The sequence below is a fragment of the Primulina huaijiensis genome, chromosome 6, assembly GCF_012295235.1.
Source record: "Primulina huaijiensis isolate GDHJ02 chromosome 6, ASM1229523v2, whole genome shotgun sequence".
NCBI classification, from domain to species: Eukaryota; Viridiplantae; Streptophyta; class Magnoliopsida; order Lamiales; family Gesneriaceae; genus Primulina; species Primulina huaijiensis.
The window spans coordinates 17,279,272-17,292,526 of record NC_133311.1 but is presented as its reverse complement, the minus strand read 5'-3'; the positions used below and the strand labels follow the sequence as shown (position 1 = coordinate 17,292,526).

The following is a 13,255-nucleotide window of genomic DNA, read 5'->3' as shown; positions in this document are numbered from 1 at the left end:
TAATGTAATAAAATTCTTCTTTTTTTTTTTACGATAAGATGTAATAATATTAAAATAATTTTGTAATTCAACATAATTTTGGAGTTTTGAAGTTTTTAGCTATAAAATTCAATATGAACACATTTTCTTGGGTTAATGTGAAATTCAATTTCAGCTTCTTCAACAAGTATTGCTGACTGGTTTGATTACAAATTAACATGTCAATGATATCTTCTCATTTTGTTTCCATCTTCACAATTTGTAATCAAAAGTGAACGACCAAAGTAGCAAAGATGATAAAGTTTTAANCACGCGTTGCATGTGTTATTATTATTTTTAATTTGATCATATAATACTAAACAATTAACATGAAATTATTTTCAATTTAAAAGAGAAGTTTTGTTTATATTTTTTTCTATGTAAAATACATGTTTTTAGTAAGATAAAAATGATAATTATGAAATTAAATATTTTAATGTCTTATAAAATAGTTATTCTAACGGTCTCACAGTTATCTTAAATTGTGAAATATGAAAACTTTGTATTATTTTATTTTATGGTGAAATGGCTAAATGCATTAATAAAATGTCATTGAACATGAAAATAGAAGGCTGCGTCGCATATTGGGATAAACAATAGTGGAAGCAGGTGCAACATCATACACATTGATAGGCAGGATATATGGATTCCAAGAGGCCAACAAATATGCACAATGACAAACCCAAAACATTTGAAACAAAACTGCTAATCCACCCGATGTTGGAGCACTCGTAGCAATAAATCTTTACAGGCTGTCGGTTTTCTTAGGCACCTGTCAAATTGGATTAAGAAGATAACCCTCTAGTTAAAAATGGTAAACCATATTTTGATTCTTTACGATTTTGATCTTCTATACTTTCGATCTTAATTTTAGTCATGTATATTTCAATTTTTAACAATTTTAAATCGAAAAAGCTATCAAGACATTTAAATATCAGTGTCATGTTAAAGTCACGTATACAACTCATAAAAAAAACGAGTAAACTTGTAAAATAACAAAGATAACGAATCAAATATGAAATTCGATAATCGCTAATGTCTAATTAGAAACTAAGGTCAAGATGCTAAAAAAATCCAAAACAATAGTTAGCTTAGTAATAAAATAATAAAACGAGGTCCCTCTCATTTGAAACCAAAATTGGGTTGCGTCAGGATATCATTTATTTTATCATTTACTCAGTCACAAGCAATAAAGAATAATCCATCCTCCCACTCTTTTGTCATTTTCCCGTTTGCAAACAAGTGAGCAAGTAGAATAATAGCTGAAATATCAAGAAATCCAAACAATTTTACAGAAACCACAAAAGAAATGTACTAAGTAGACTACAGAGCACTGGGCAAACGAACTCCCTCCACAATCAATCAATAATCGTTTCAACTCAGTTTCTCTCATCCTAGACCCTCTTCATATCTCCATAAGCATGCACAATAGCAGGCAATATCAAATAAGTAAAATACTGTGGAATACAAAACAAGATAAAGAGTAATTTAAATTACAGAGGAATTTATTTGAAAAATCACTGAGTAGTGTAGTTAAACCCGGAATGCGGAAATCCAGCTCCATTAATTGGTGGCATTCCGTAAGGCATAATCGGGTGTATACCTGGAGCATAGTATCCACCGCCGCTGATCTTGTTCAAACTAGCTTGGCCTTGCATGCCCTCTCTAGAATACTGTTGCCACACTATCTGCTCCTGTACCAGCAAATGCTGCTTTTTTTCCATCTCTGCCATCTGAACATATGAAGGTGGGGGAATGCTCAGAGATGCAGCAAACGGATCTTGTCCAACTGCCTGGACTGTTCCATCCGGAGCAGGAAGAGCCAAAACAGGTGTTTTACTACTTCCAGGACCCGGCAATGCCACGCTGCTTGCACTACCACCACTCAATTGGGTAGTACTCACATGTTGCCTAACCATTCCCTGATCATACATACCATTCAACAACAAAGGATCAAGTCCACCACCCATTGCAGCCTTCTGTTTAGACAAATGACTTGCAGACTCGACTAAAGCTAATTCCCAATCAGCCTTTCCACTCTCGGCAGCTGGATTTTGCCAAGCAGAAGTCATTTCTGGCTCTCCACTGGACGAGAAAGCTTCCCATGAGCCATTTGCTGCTGGTCCAGCAAACAGTGCCAAAGCCAACCTATTACCTTGAGCATCAGCAGTCACTCCCTCGTCCCTCAAGTCCACCAAATCCCCAGTCTCCTGTACCACAGGTTTAGGAGGTTCCGGCTCAGGTGGTGGTGGGGGAGTATAGTTCTCCGGTGGAGGCAATGCCTTGATCTCATTCATATCTGGCAATGGCTCTTCCTCTGCCTGAGGAATTGACCTGCTCTCAAACTTCCTTTCAGGACTCTTAACTGCATTTGCCCTATCCCTCACAAATTCCTCCAAAGTCTCCAACACCTTGTTAGAAATTTTTTGTACTTCCGGATACTCTGATGACCTAGCCACACCAATATCCTTGCACCAGTTATAGAATCCCACCAGCTCATCGATCTGCTTCGCCGCACTGGCATAAGAATCGGAAGCCTTCACACAATCTTGATAATCCATATCAAAGAACTTATCCAAGAGCACAGCCAGAACATCGCACACGTCTGCATATAGCTTAAAGCTCTCCTTCACAATCATATATAGAGCAACCAAAATCATCCTCTCATTCTTAGCCACTCCCGTGGGTCGACAAGACAAAAATCGATCCAATATCCTCTGCAAATGACCCATCTTCCCAAAAATTCTTTCTGGATTCATTTCTCTCAATGGGGTGACATCTTTCCTCTCCTGTGTACCCTCTCTCACATCCCCGGATGACCTTGATCTACGCATCCCATGATTTGGCTCATCTCGAAACTCATTGTAATCATAATCATATCCACGATTTGGTCCTGGCGGCGATCTATAGTTATATCTATCATCCCTAGACCCAAATCTCTCTACTTCACCACCTTGTCCACCCTGCTTCCGCTCGTAAACCATCAAGTCTAGCCTCTGATCCAAGTACAAAGCATACGTCCTCACGAAAGCTGAATGATCCCATGAATTAGAATGTGCCTCATCACGAAAATCAGACATGTTTAACAATCTTGTCCCTCTTCTGGTAGCATACATAATCTCATGCTGAAAATTAGCATCAGCGTCGTTGAGCAAGCGGTGGGTGAGCATCAAACACTTAAGAGCAACAATCCAATCACGAGTCTTTCCCAATCTCTTAGACACAGCACCGACACATGCGCCAACATATCCCCGCGACAAAGAGGTTAAATGAAGAATCTCCCTTATATACTTCTCAGAGGCAGGGTCATCATCGTGGCTGGTGGCTTTGACTATGGCCACTTCAAGCTCCGGTGCCATGTTGCTCGAAACTTTCGCTATTCCAATGCTCGTTTGGTCCTTCACAGCCCCGATGGCCTTGCGTATCGTGCTGGGAGCCATAGCTTCAAGTCGCTTCACTCCTAATCACCGGCAGCCAACAAAAAAAGGTCAGAAAGAAAGTTATCAAAAACCCAACTAAGAGAACAGTAACTCTATCAAACACTTCATAGCCCTCAAGTAGCTTTCATCCATCATCCTCAATACAAGCCGAAAAAGGGAAACACGGTGGATAATTGGCTGACACAAACAGCAATTCTCTTAAAGTGTATTTCGCTTCAAACAAAAAGAAAAAAAAAAGAAAGAAATTTACAGTTCAGGAATTCACCTCCAAGCAATCAAACGGCAGCTAGATCTGAAAAACAGCACTTCCTGATCCCCAGAAAAGAACAAGAATTCACGCGCGGAGAGATCTAGGTGCAAAAAAACACAAGGCCGACTGCCACGACGGTAAAAACAGAGATAATCAATCAAAGACAGACAAAATGATTCGCTGCTAGTATTTTGGGGTTCTTGATTTAAGAAGTGGATTTAAATGTAGATTTGGAATCCGGACGCCGTAGATTATATGAGCCTTACTTCATCAATTACCGCACTAAACACCAACCAAATAAAGTTAACTATGATCAGCCAATATCTTTTCATAATAATAATTGGTTACCGATTCCAAATTTGGGTTCTTGCAAGAAGAGGCCCATTCTCAGAAACATATGGGCCTAATAAAGATTTTTTTAGCAGTTCAGGCCCGTTGGGGTAATAGCATTTAATGCTGGATTCCATGAACAACTAAACCATTAGAATAATGCTAACCATCAATATATCGTTATATCGATATTTACAACTATTATATCACGATATTTTATATTTAATATATAGTGAAATTTTGAAAAATTGAATTTTTGTATTGAATTTTTTGTATTGTACAAATATCGATGTACATGTAACATCACTAATTGAATTAATTGAATTTTGTTTTTGAGCTAGTTGTTTAGATCAAATATTTAAAATAATCCAAATAATTATATCCTCGCATTTCTTTTATGTAATTATATACTCATTATGCATGCTGCATGTATTTGTAACATTAAATCATAACACATAGTATAGAGATTAAAATCAACATTTTGAACGTATCAACCCTATTTTGTATGACTAGAAATAATGCACGTGCGTTGCACGTAGAAAACATATGTTGAAGTAATTAAAATTTGAAATAAAATTAGTTAACTCAACAAAAGATAATGATAATAGTATTGTAAATTTTGACAATTCTTGTTAATTATCATATGTAACTAATTTGAAAAGACAAAAAACAAACATATTTTTTTAATTTTCAAAAATATTTGGACTACTAAAATTTTTCTCATATCTTTTTTATCATATTGTTTTCTTTTGTTATTTGTCATATTCTCTCAATAATGCATATATTTTATTATAATATTCAATTATTACAATTTTTTTGACAATCAATGATATGCAATTTTTTATTTACAATGTTGTTTGATTATTATTATTTTTCATATAAATTGACAACAATTTCTACTGGATGCTTTTACTTTCTTAGTCACTTTTAATTTATTAGACACTTATACTTGATAACATATAAACTACACATTATTATTAGGGGTGAGCAAAATTTCGGTTAAACCGAATTAACCCACCGAACCGAGTCAATTCGGAAATTCAGTTTTCAAATTAAAAAAATTCGGTTATATCGGTTAATTCGGTTCGGTTATGATTTTTNTTTGTGTAAGCTGTAGTGTTAAGAAAATTACATATATAATTAAAGTTAAATCATAAATTTTTTTAAAACTAATCGGTTAATCCGATCACCAACCGAATTAACCGATTTTAATTTGGTTCGGTTTCATCGGTTATGAAAATTAATTCGGTCGGTTCGGTTATTGCTAAATATTTCGGTTCGATCTGATTATGACTAATTCGGTTCGGTCGGTAACAAAACCGATCGAATGCTCACCCCTAATTATTATAACAATCTATCATCATATAAAAAGTACTGATTGATTGATTTTAAAAAATATTGATTAAATCTTGTCATTTATTTACAATTTATAATAATAATATTTTTGACAATAAATCATCTTTTTACTGACTCTTATGATACTTATTTTAATATTTCATATCAACTCATAAGTATAATTAGCACAATCAAATTACTAATGTCATATTGATATTACCTCCAGAAAAATTATATATTTAATTTTTCTAATTGTTTAAATATCTTAACGGGAACATCTGTGTACTTTTATCTTGAGAAAAATTCATTGTATTTATAAAGTTTGAACGGTAAATATAACTTTATAGTATACATTTAATTTGAAAACTGAATTCATAGTATGACAAACACTTCTTCCATTTCTATTTTTTTGCGTAACCCAAAAGATTTAATATTTTTTCTCTTTTATCTTCTCCAACTCACTGTAAAAAGTTTTAAAAAAATATTTATATCTAGAAAAATATTTTTATTTATTGTTTTTCTTGTGTATATATTTTGTTATATGTGAACATTTATTATACTTCATTGTCTTAAAAGTCATATATCTTTACTATATAATTTGTGTACATTAAAGATGAATAAGTTCATTTTGCAGTTTTTTATTACCTGGACTTAAGTTGATATATTAATATGTGATATACATAGATATAAGAATTTTTAAATCCAATTTATTTACAATGATTTTTCATAACAAAAGCCAACTCAAAATAATAAAATTTAGGATTCATAATTATTTTAAATATGATATAAAAATAATATGTGGAGATTTTTTTTTGACATTTTAGTTGCAAAATATAGTGATAAATGCATGTAGGTGCACTATTTCATTGTGGCAATTATAACTTTATTTAAATATCTTATTTCTCACTCAAGGATCAAAATTTTTTTTTTATTTTGATTATCGACAAATAAAATATTTGATTTAAATGTTTTTGTTAATAATATTTACATGAGTTTTATTTTGTATTTATCCAATTTGAATAGGATAAATTATAATTCAATATATAATAATATTTGAAAACTGTAGAATGCTTCTAAATTTAAAAATCGAGTAACATGTAAGGGATCAATTCAAAACTAAAAGTTGATGCAACATGTTTCTTCTAGCTCTACAATCGAATAATATAGGATCGAGCGTTTGTCGCTTTACCAAAAACAATAACTGATGGCAACTATGCAAGTCAAATCTTTAATTAAATCACACAACAGCTCAAGCGACTACCCATCGTAGACAATTATTGTACCAAACAATCTATCTCCTAATAATTGCACCAATTGCAATCAATGAAAATCAAAGTCGCGATCTTGGCTCTGATACCAATTGTAGGCTCAAGCGTTTAATGTTATATCAAAACCTATAGATTATGGTAACAGTGCACATCAAATATTTTAAATAATACAACTAATCATGATTAGAAGTGATGCACACAAACAATATAAAATTAATATGTTTTAAAATGTTAATATTGAAGTGTCGAATAAATGTATTAAATCATTATTTAAGAACTTTAAGAAAAACAATATACATCATAATTCAGATTTAAAGATTAACATACAAATAAAGAATTGCGACGAATATCTTATAAAATAAATGGTGCTAGCCCAAAAAATTAAATATTATTATTGTAAATGAATTTTTCTTAATTAATTAAAAAAATTTCAGCAAATGCGCCAAATTAATTAGAATGTTTTCAATATAGTATGCCGATAAATGTTTTTCCATATGAGTTAGTGATTGAGTCCTTATGAACATTTAAAAAAATGTGTCTTTAGTTATAGTAACGGTGTCTTATAATTTAAAATATTAAATGAAACAAATTTTCAAGATAAAAAATTAATTAAGAAATTCAATAATATGTGATTACTCAATTAGTTTAATTGACACGCATTTTAGTTTGCTGATTTAATAGATGTTAAATCCACAATCACTGAGTTTGACAAGAATTTTTGTAGAATAAAATACAATTAAAATAAATTATTTGATTGTATATGTTATAAAATTTTGTATATTTCATATATGTATGATTTATTTCATTTATAAGGTTGAAATTTTATATATTATGATATAAGATTTGTTATGCATCTTAACCTCAATAAATTCATTAAAAATTTATTTGTTTATATTTTAATTCTTGTTATCACATAATTTTGGTTTCGTCCCAGACTTTGTGTATTCGTTTACTTGAATCTACTGTTCCACATTTTGCTAAGACTCAGAACATGTCAAACATGAAAGTAGATATTAATTTAAAGATATGATACTACTTATTTATTTCAATAAACGTGTTTATCATTCACAATACTGATAAAAATAAGTTAAAAATAATATGTTGACGAACATATATATTGTCAATAATCCGAAAACAAATTTCAAATGTCAACTTTGACGCTCAATTTTCAGTGACTACCAAAATATCTGAACAACCCACAATTTATGGACAAGATACTAACATCTTAATTTTAAAATCAAGATGATATTCTCCCTTTTACATGAAGAATTCATAATTGAAAATCGACAATATTAGATATATAGATATTTAATATAAATTCGTGTGAGCTCATTTAGGCCCACCTTTAAATAGGTTGACAAAATTTCAACCCAACCCATTTAAATTGTTTGGTAGTGTTGGCCAATCGACGGACCCAACTCAAATTGATGGATCTAATCATAACGATCATTTACCTTGTTTTATTCAAATAATTTATAAATATAAACCGTCAAAAAATGTTGGTTGAATTTTTTTTATTTAAACACATAAATTCTAGCCAGCGGTTATACATAAAGAGATTTAAAAATTAGAAACTTTTTTTAATATAAAAATAGTATATTATAATAAATTTTTTAACCATATTTTATTAAAGAAATTTTAAATATAAACCTTTGCAAAAAAATATTTTTTTTAACTCATAAGTTATAGCCAACGTCACAAAAAAAATAATAAAATAAAATAACGAGGACATGAAAAAAAATAATTAATAAGACATAAAAAAAAATTCACAATTCAACAATGAACTATTTCTAAACTTTAATTAATTAAATTGATATAATGAAAAGAAAAATAAAAAAACTAAATCATTGGATTAAAATTAATATATTGTAAAGTGTGTAGACAACAATAAAAGCAAACAATTAATAGTAACATTATAATTTTAAAATCAAGAAGATAATCTCCCCTTTATATGAGGAATTCATGGTTGAAAAGCGATAATAGTAGATATATTGATATTTAATACAAACTCGTCCGGATTCATTTAGTCCCACCTTAAATAGGTTGACAAAAGTTCAACCCAATACACTTAAATTATTTGACGATGTGGGCCAAATAGACGAACCCAACCCAAATTGACGGGTCTAATCACAACGATCTTTTAACGTGTTTTATTCAAATAATGTATAAATATAAACCACAAAAAATGTTGGTTCAAAATTTTTTTTATTTAAACACATACATTCTAGCCAACTGTAACAATTAAAGAGATTTAAAAATTAGAAGTTTTTTTTTCATAAAAATGGTACATCACAATAAATTTTTTAACCATATTTTATTAAAGAAATTTTCTTTTGCAAAATTTTTTTTTTAAAACTAACAAGTTGTAGCCAAAGTCACCAAAATAAATAATGAGGACATGAAAAAAGTATTAATAAGACACCAAAGAAAATTCATAATTCAACAATGAACTATTTTTAAATTTTAAGTAATTTAATTGACGTAAGAAAAGATAAATAAAAAAATCTAAATTATTTGATTAAAAATAACATATTATAATGTGAGTAGACATAAAAGATATCAAATATTAATTAACATAATAAAAAATAAATAAATAAATCTAAATTGATAATGTGGGTAGATAACATTAAAAACAAGCAATTAATAAGATAGAAAACATTAAAAATAAGCAATTAATAAAACAAGTAATTAATAAGGAGAGAAACTGAAATTCACATATAAAGTCACATATTTATATATATAATAGATATGAGAATCCATACATGCTATCATTATGTGTGTACTGAGTAAACTCCGGACGAATGCAATAGTTTGCAAATAAAAAAAATCTACATTGTGCAAATCATGTGCGAAAAAATTACGAGTGAGTGCGACTTGGAAAAAAAACCGTAAAAATTATTAATTGTCTTGTGACAAGGTAAAATATATCACCATTAGCGTCAACATATATCCCACCCCAACCACATGAAAATGAATGGCTGGTCTTCAGACAGACATGCATGTTTGGGAATTGGGATGCTGGCATCTCTCTACGTGTCCCGCCAATCCATATCCGCAAACACAGTTAACCCCAATGCTCTCGATAAATTCGTTGCTTCACCCCATACGGACCAACCAGAAGGCCTAGGGTTCCTCTACACATTTTTTTCTGTTCCCATCCCTCGCGGCCGAAGAGTCAACACACAGCGTGGAAGCAGAACCACCTACGTCACGACATTCTTCATTTTTTTTCCTTTCCATACTTGTATCGAGAAGTCAAGAACCAAGCAGTGATTGGATTTTCAGTCGTTGTCTCTTCTCTGGGAATCGGGGAATTCTGGACGATGCCGAGACCAGGCCCTAGACCATATGAGTGTGTGAGAAGAGCTTGGCACAGTGATAGGCACCAACCCATCAGGGGTTTTCTCATTCAAGAAATCTTCAGGTACTCTCTCTGGGTTCGTGCTCCTGGGTGGGATTTTTTCTATCTCCTTTTTGAATGTGTGGGTGTTTTGAAATGGATTCATCTGTTTACTTGGGAGTCTCGTGTCGTGGTTGTTTAGGATTGTGAATGAGGTGCACTGCTCAGGTACTAGGAAGAACAAAGAGTGGCAAGAGAAGCTCCCCATTGTTGTCTTGAGAGCTGAAGAAATTATGTATTCCAAAGCTAGTTCTGAGGTAGGTTTGTGTCCCAACCCCGTTAATTTCATAAAAGTTGACTTTTTTTTTTTTTGGCCATAAATGAGTTTGTTTTGTGTTTTTGCTTTTTTTGTTGTTCTTGCTTCGTATTTGTGCTCGGTCTGATTTATCTTTTTTTCCCTTTATGGAGGCCGAGTATTCAGACCTTAAAACCCTCTGGGATAGAGTGAATAATGCCATTGACACTATAATTCGAAGAGATGAGGGTACTGAAATTGGGGAACTTCTGCAGCCTTGTATTGAAGGTAGTTCATATTTCCTTACTTTGTAAAGGATAAAGTTTGTTCTTGTGGTGTACACTTGGATTTTTTAATAGATATTTAGTCTTGTTGGTTGTGGAAATTGTTTATTGCCCTTTTCAATATCATGGTGGTTATGAATTGCAATTTCTCGTTTTCGACATGAACAGCTGCTCTACTTTTGGGTTGCACTCCAAGAAGAACATCAAGAAGCCAGTGTAATGATTCTCCAAGATTTTACCTCAGGTCTCAGATTCCCGGGGATACCTCTATTCCTCCTAGCAGTTCAAACCACAAAACTTTTGGTAATCTTGCTACCAATAACCCTTATATTATCTGTGACGCCTTATATGTGACACCCAATACAAAGAATTCCGTCTATTCCTGTTTAAAGTTTGACAACCATATTATCCAGGGCGTGAACTACAATGATGAGAAATCTCATGTATTGCCTAAGAAATATGCCCCCCCTAGTGATAACCATCACATATCCGCTCAAACTCTTAATGTAGTAAATGCATGTTCTGTTTATCCTCTGTGCAACATTAATTATCAATTTCAACCAAGCTCCTCAAATTTTCATTCAACGAAGCCTTCGAACTCATCTTCTTGCCTCATGGATGTTGATAAGCTTGTTACCCCACGAAACATGTCCCTGGATGAGCTTGTCCGTTCTAGTTTTATCCTTCCACCCAATCACGACTACACTAGTGATAAATGATATGGAGTCAAGTGCGAGCTGACATTGCGGATAGGCTCTCTGGTGGTTCCATGCGCAAGGATTAAGAGAAGTTGATTTCGAGAAGAGGAGTATTGTCGCTCACAAAGTTCTCTAAATGATATGGAGTCAAGTGCGAGCTGACATTGCGGATAGGCTCTCTGGTGGTTCCATGCGCAAGGATTAAGAGAATGTGATTTCGAGAAGAGGAGTATTGTCGCCTACGAAGTTCTCTAAGTGGAATCAAGTTTAAGAACTGCCTGAAGTAAAGAACCAAGGTTTCCCCTTCCTTTTAGCTAAATCCGACCAAGCATTGGCTATTTATTCGAGGAATGTAGTTCTGCATGAGTTGACAGAGACAGCAGGGACAAAGCATAGCGCAGTTTTCAGATCATTGGAAAATTCAGGAATCTACATGTTCATGTTAACGGAGTAAAATGAAACGACATTCCAGAAATCAAATGTAAGGGCTTCGTTATTTTCTCTACTTATCAGGTAAAATCTGGCTAACATAAGTGTCAAAGATGTCGGATCTTTTTTACGTAGTTCAAAGTTGTTGTCATGGAGATATATATATGTTGGAATGCTAGATATGGGATTTAGTTTTATGAAATATCTATTTAATTTAATTCATATGAGTTTCATACTTTGTATTTTGTAAATTAGTAATGTTTGGTGATTGATGTCCAGTAAAATAGAAAGTGCTCAAGGGAGAGAACTCGCAGTTAGGGGTGTAGATCGAAAATATGAAGGGATCTTATTGGGGCAGTAGTTAAATGGATTTGTGTGTGTGCTTTGAAAATGGTAAAATATGTGTTGGATGGTTTTATAGATGCAAATATGGCCGGTTATTTGGACTTGTGAAAGCCTACTACATCTGGGTACTTGATTGCTTTTGCGGGGGAGCAGTTTCATGGCACTCTAAACTGCAAAACTGTGTTGCTACATAGGCTTAGTATATCGCAATGACAAAAGCTTGCAAAGAATTATTGTGGATGAAGAAGTACCTACACGAGTTGGGTAATGAGCAATAGAAATATATATAGTACAAAAACTTTTGTGAGAAGGTTTTACAGATCAATTTCGTGGGTCGAATATCTTATTTGGGTCATCCATGAAAAAATATTATTTTTTATGTTAATAGTACTACTTTTTATTGTGAATATCGGTAAGTTTGATCCGTATCACAGATAAAAATTTGTGAGACGGTCTCACAATATACCTAATCTATATAGTAACAGTTAAAATGCAATTCATCTCAGCAAAAATTACATTTTCTACTAACGGTCAAAAGCATAAAGATGTGAGATACCATTGGATTTGCGACGTGTTTGGAGTGTAAGATGCCATAGTTTGAGAAAATACATACGGATGAGAATGTTTCTGAAATGATAACTAAGATGTTACCAAAAGAAAAACAAAGCTAAAGAAAAGAGAATTGAGATAAAGGAATTCGGATATTTTAGGCAATCTTGTTCTGATTTTCATGGAATTTTGGTATCTTGTTCATGATGATCTGAGTATGCGGTTTGGATCTTTGTTTTCAATTTTATCCACATGTATTTGGTGAGAGTATCAAACTTGTGATTGAGTTTATTGTTGATATCCCCTGATTGTGCGTCAAATTTGATGCGTATGGGTCTCGTGGATTTTGTCTCAATTTGAGAGTTGGTTTTTTCACGCTAAAAATCTGTGTCGTTATTCCCGTGATTTATTATCATTGAGTTGGTTTGTTTGGCCTATTTGATTGCACAAAGAGCGGAAATGAAGTCATTTAGTGACTGCTCAAGTCATATATTTATGAGTAAGTCTCTTGTGAGATGATCTCAAGAATTTTTATCTGTGAGACAGGTCAAATCTACCGATATTCACAATAAAAAGTAATATTCTTAGCATAAAAAGTAATATTTTTTCATGGATGACCCAAATAAGAAATCCGTCTCACAAAATATGACTCGTGAGACCGTCTCACACAAATT

At 32.5% G+C, this 13,255-nt stretch overlaps 2 protein-coding genes across 5 annotated transcripts; one reads left to right on the top strand and one right to left on the bottom strand.

Annotated features, from left to right (window-relative positions):
* Positions 1 to 1,249: 1,249 nt before the first annotated feature.
* On the bottom strand, positions 1,250 to 3,991 carry LOC140979816 (putative clathrin assembly protein At2g25430). 3 transcript variants are annotated; one of them, XM_073445400.1, is made up of 2 exons: positions 3,709 to 3,991; positions 1,250 to 3,478 (listed from the first exon to the last, which is right to left on the bottom strand). In XM_073445400.1, the coding sequence occupies exon 2, from the start codon at positions 3,456 to 3,458 to the stop codon at positions 1,536 to 1,538; it is 1,923 nt and encodes a 640-aa protein (XP_073301501.1). In that variant the 5' UTR covers positions 3,459 to 3,478; positions 3,709 to 3,991; the 3' UTR covers positions 1,250 to 1,535. The 3 variants fall into 3 exon arrangements, with proteins under 3 accessions (XP_073301501.1, XP_073301500.1, XP_073301499.1); XM_073445399.1 differs by having other exon boundaries at positions 1,250 to 3,635; positions 3,724 to 3,991; XM_073445398.1 differs by having other exon boundaries at positions 3,724 to 3,990.
* Positions 3,992 to 9,624: 5,633 nt separating this feature from the next.
* Positions 9,625 to 11,987, top strand: LOC140978738 (uncharacterized). Of its 2 annotated transcripts, XR_012175606.1 has the most exons (5): positions 9,625 to 10,065; positions 10,184 to 10,298; positions 10,450 to 10,564; positions 10,729 to 11,373; positions 11,489 to 11,987. XR_012175606.1 is itself a non-coding variant. In XM_073443953.1 (4 exons), exons 1-4 carry the CDS (start codon positions 9,965 to 9,967, stop codon positions 11,277 to 11,279), a joined length of 882 nt encoding a protein of 293 aa, XP_073300054.1. In that variant the 5' UTR covers positions 9,625 to 9,964; the 3' UTR covers positions 11,280 to 11,987. The 2 variants fall into 2 exon arrangements, 1 of the variants encoding a protein (XP_073300054.1); XM_073443953.1 differs by having other exon boundaries at positions 10,729 to 11,987.
* Positions 11,988 to 13,255: the final 1,268 nt, after the last annotated feature.

What these genes read in the sequence shown, in the direction of transcription:
- LOC140979816 (XM_073445400.1), bottom strand. Translation starts at nt 3,458, where the DNA reads ATGGCTCCCAGCACGATACGCAAGGCCATCGGGGCTGTGAAGGACCAA.
- LOC140978738 (XM_073443953.1), top strand. Translation starts at nt 9,965, where the DNA reads ATGCCGAGACCAGGCCCTAGACCATATGAGTGTGTGAGAAGAGCTTGG. An exon ending in ATTCCAAAGCTAGTTCTGAG is followed by an intron (nt 10,299 to 10,449) that starts GTAGGTTTGTGT and finishes CCCTTTATGGAG; the next exon opens with GCCGAGTATTCAGACCTTAA. An exon ending in TCTGCAGCCTTGTATTGAAG is followed by an intron (nt 10,565 to 10,728) that starts GTAGTTCATATT and finishes CGACATGAACAG; the next exon opens with CTGCTCTACTTTTGGGTTGC.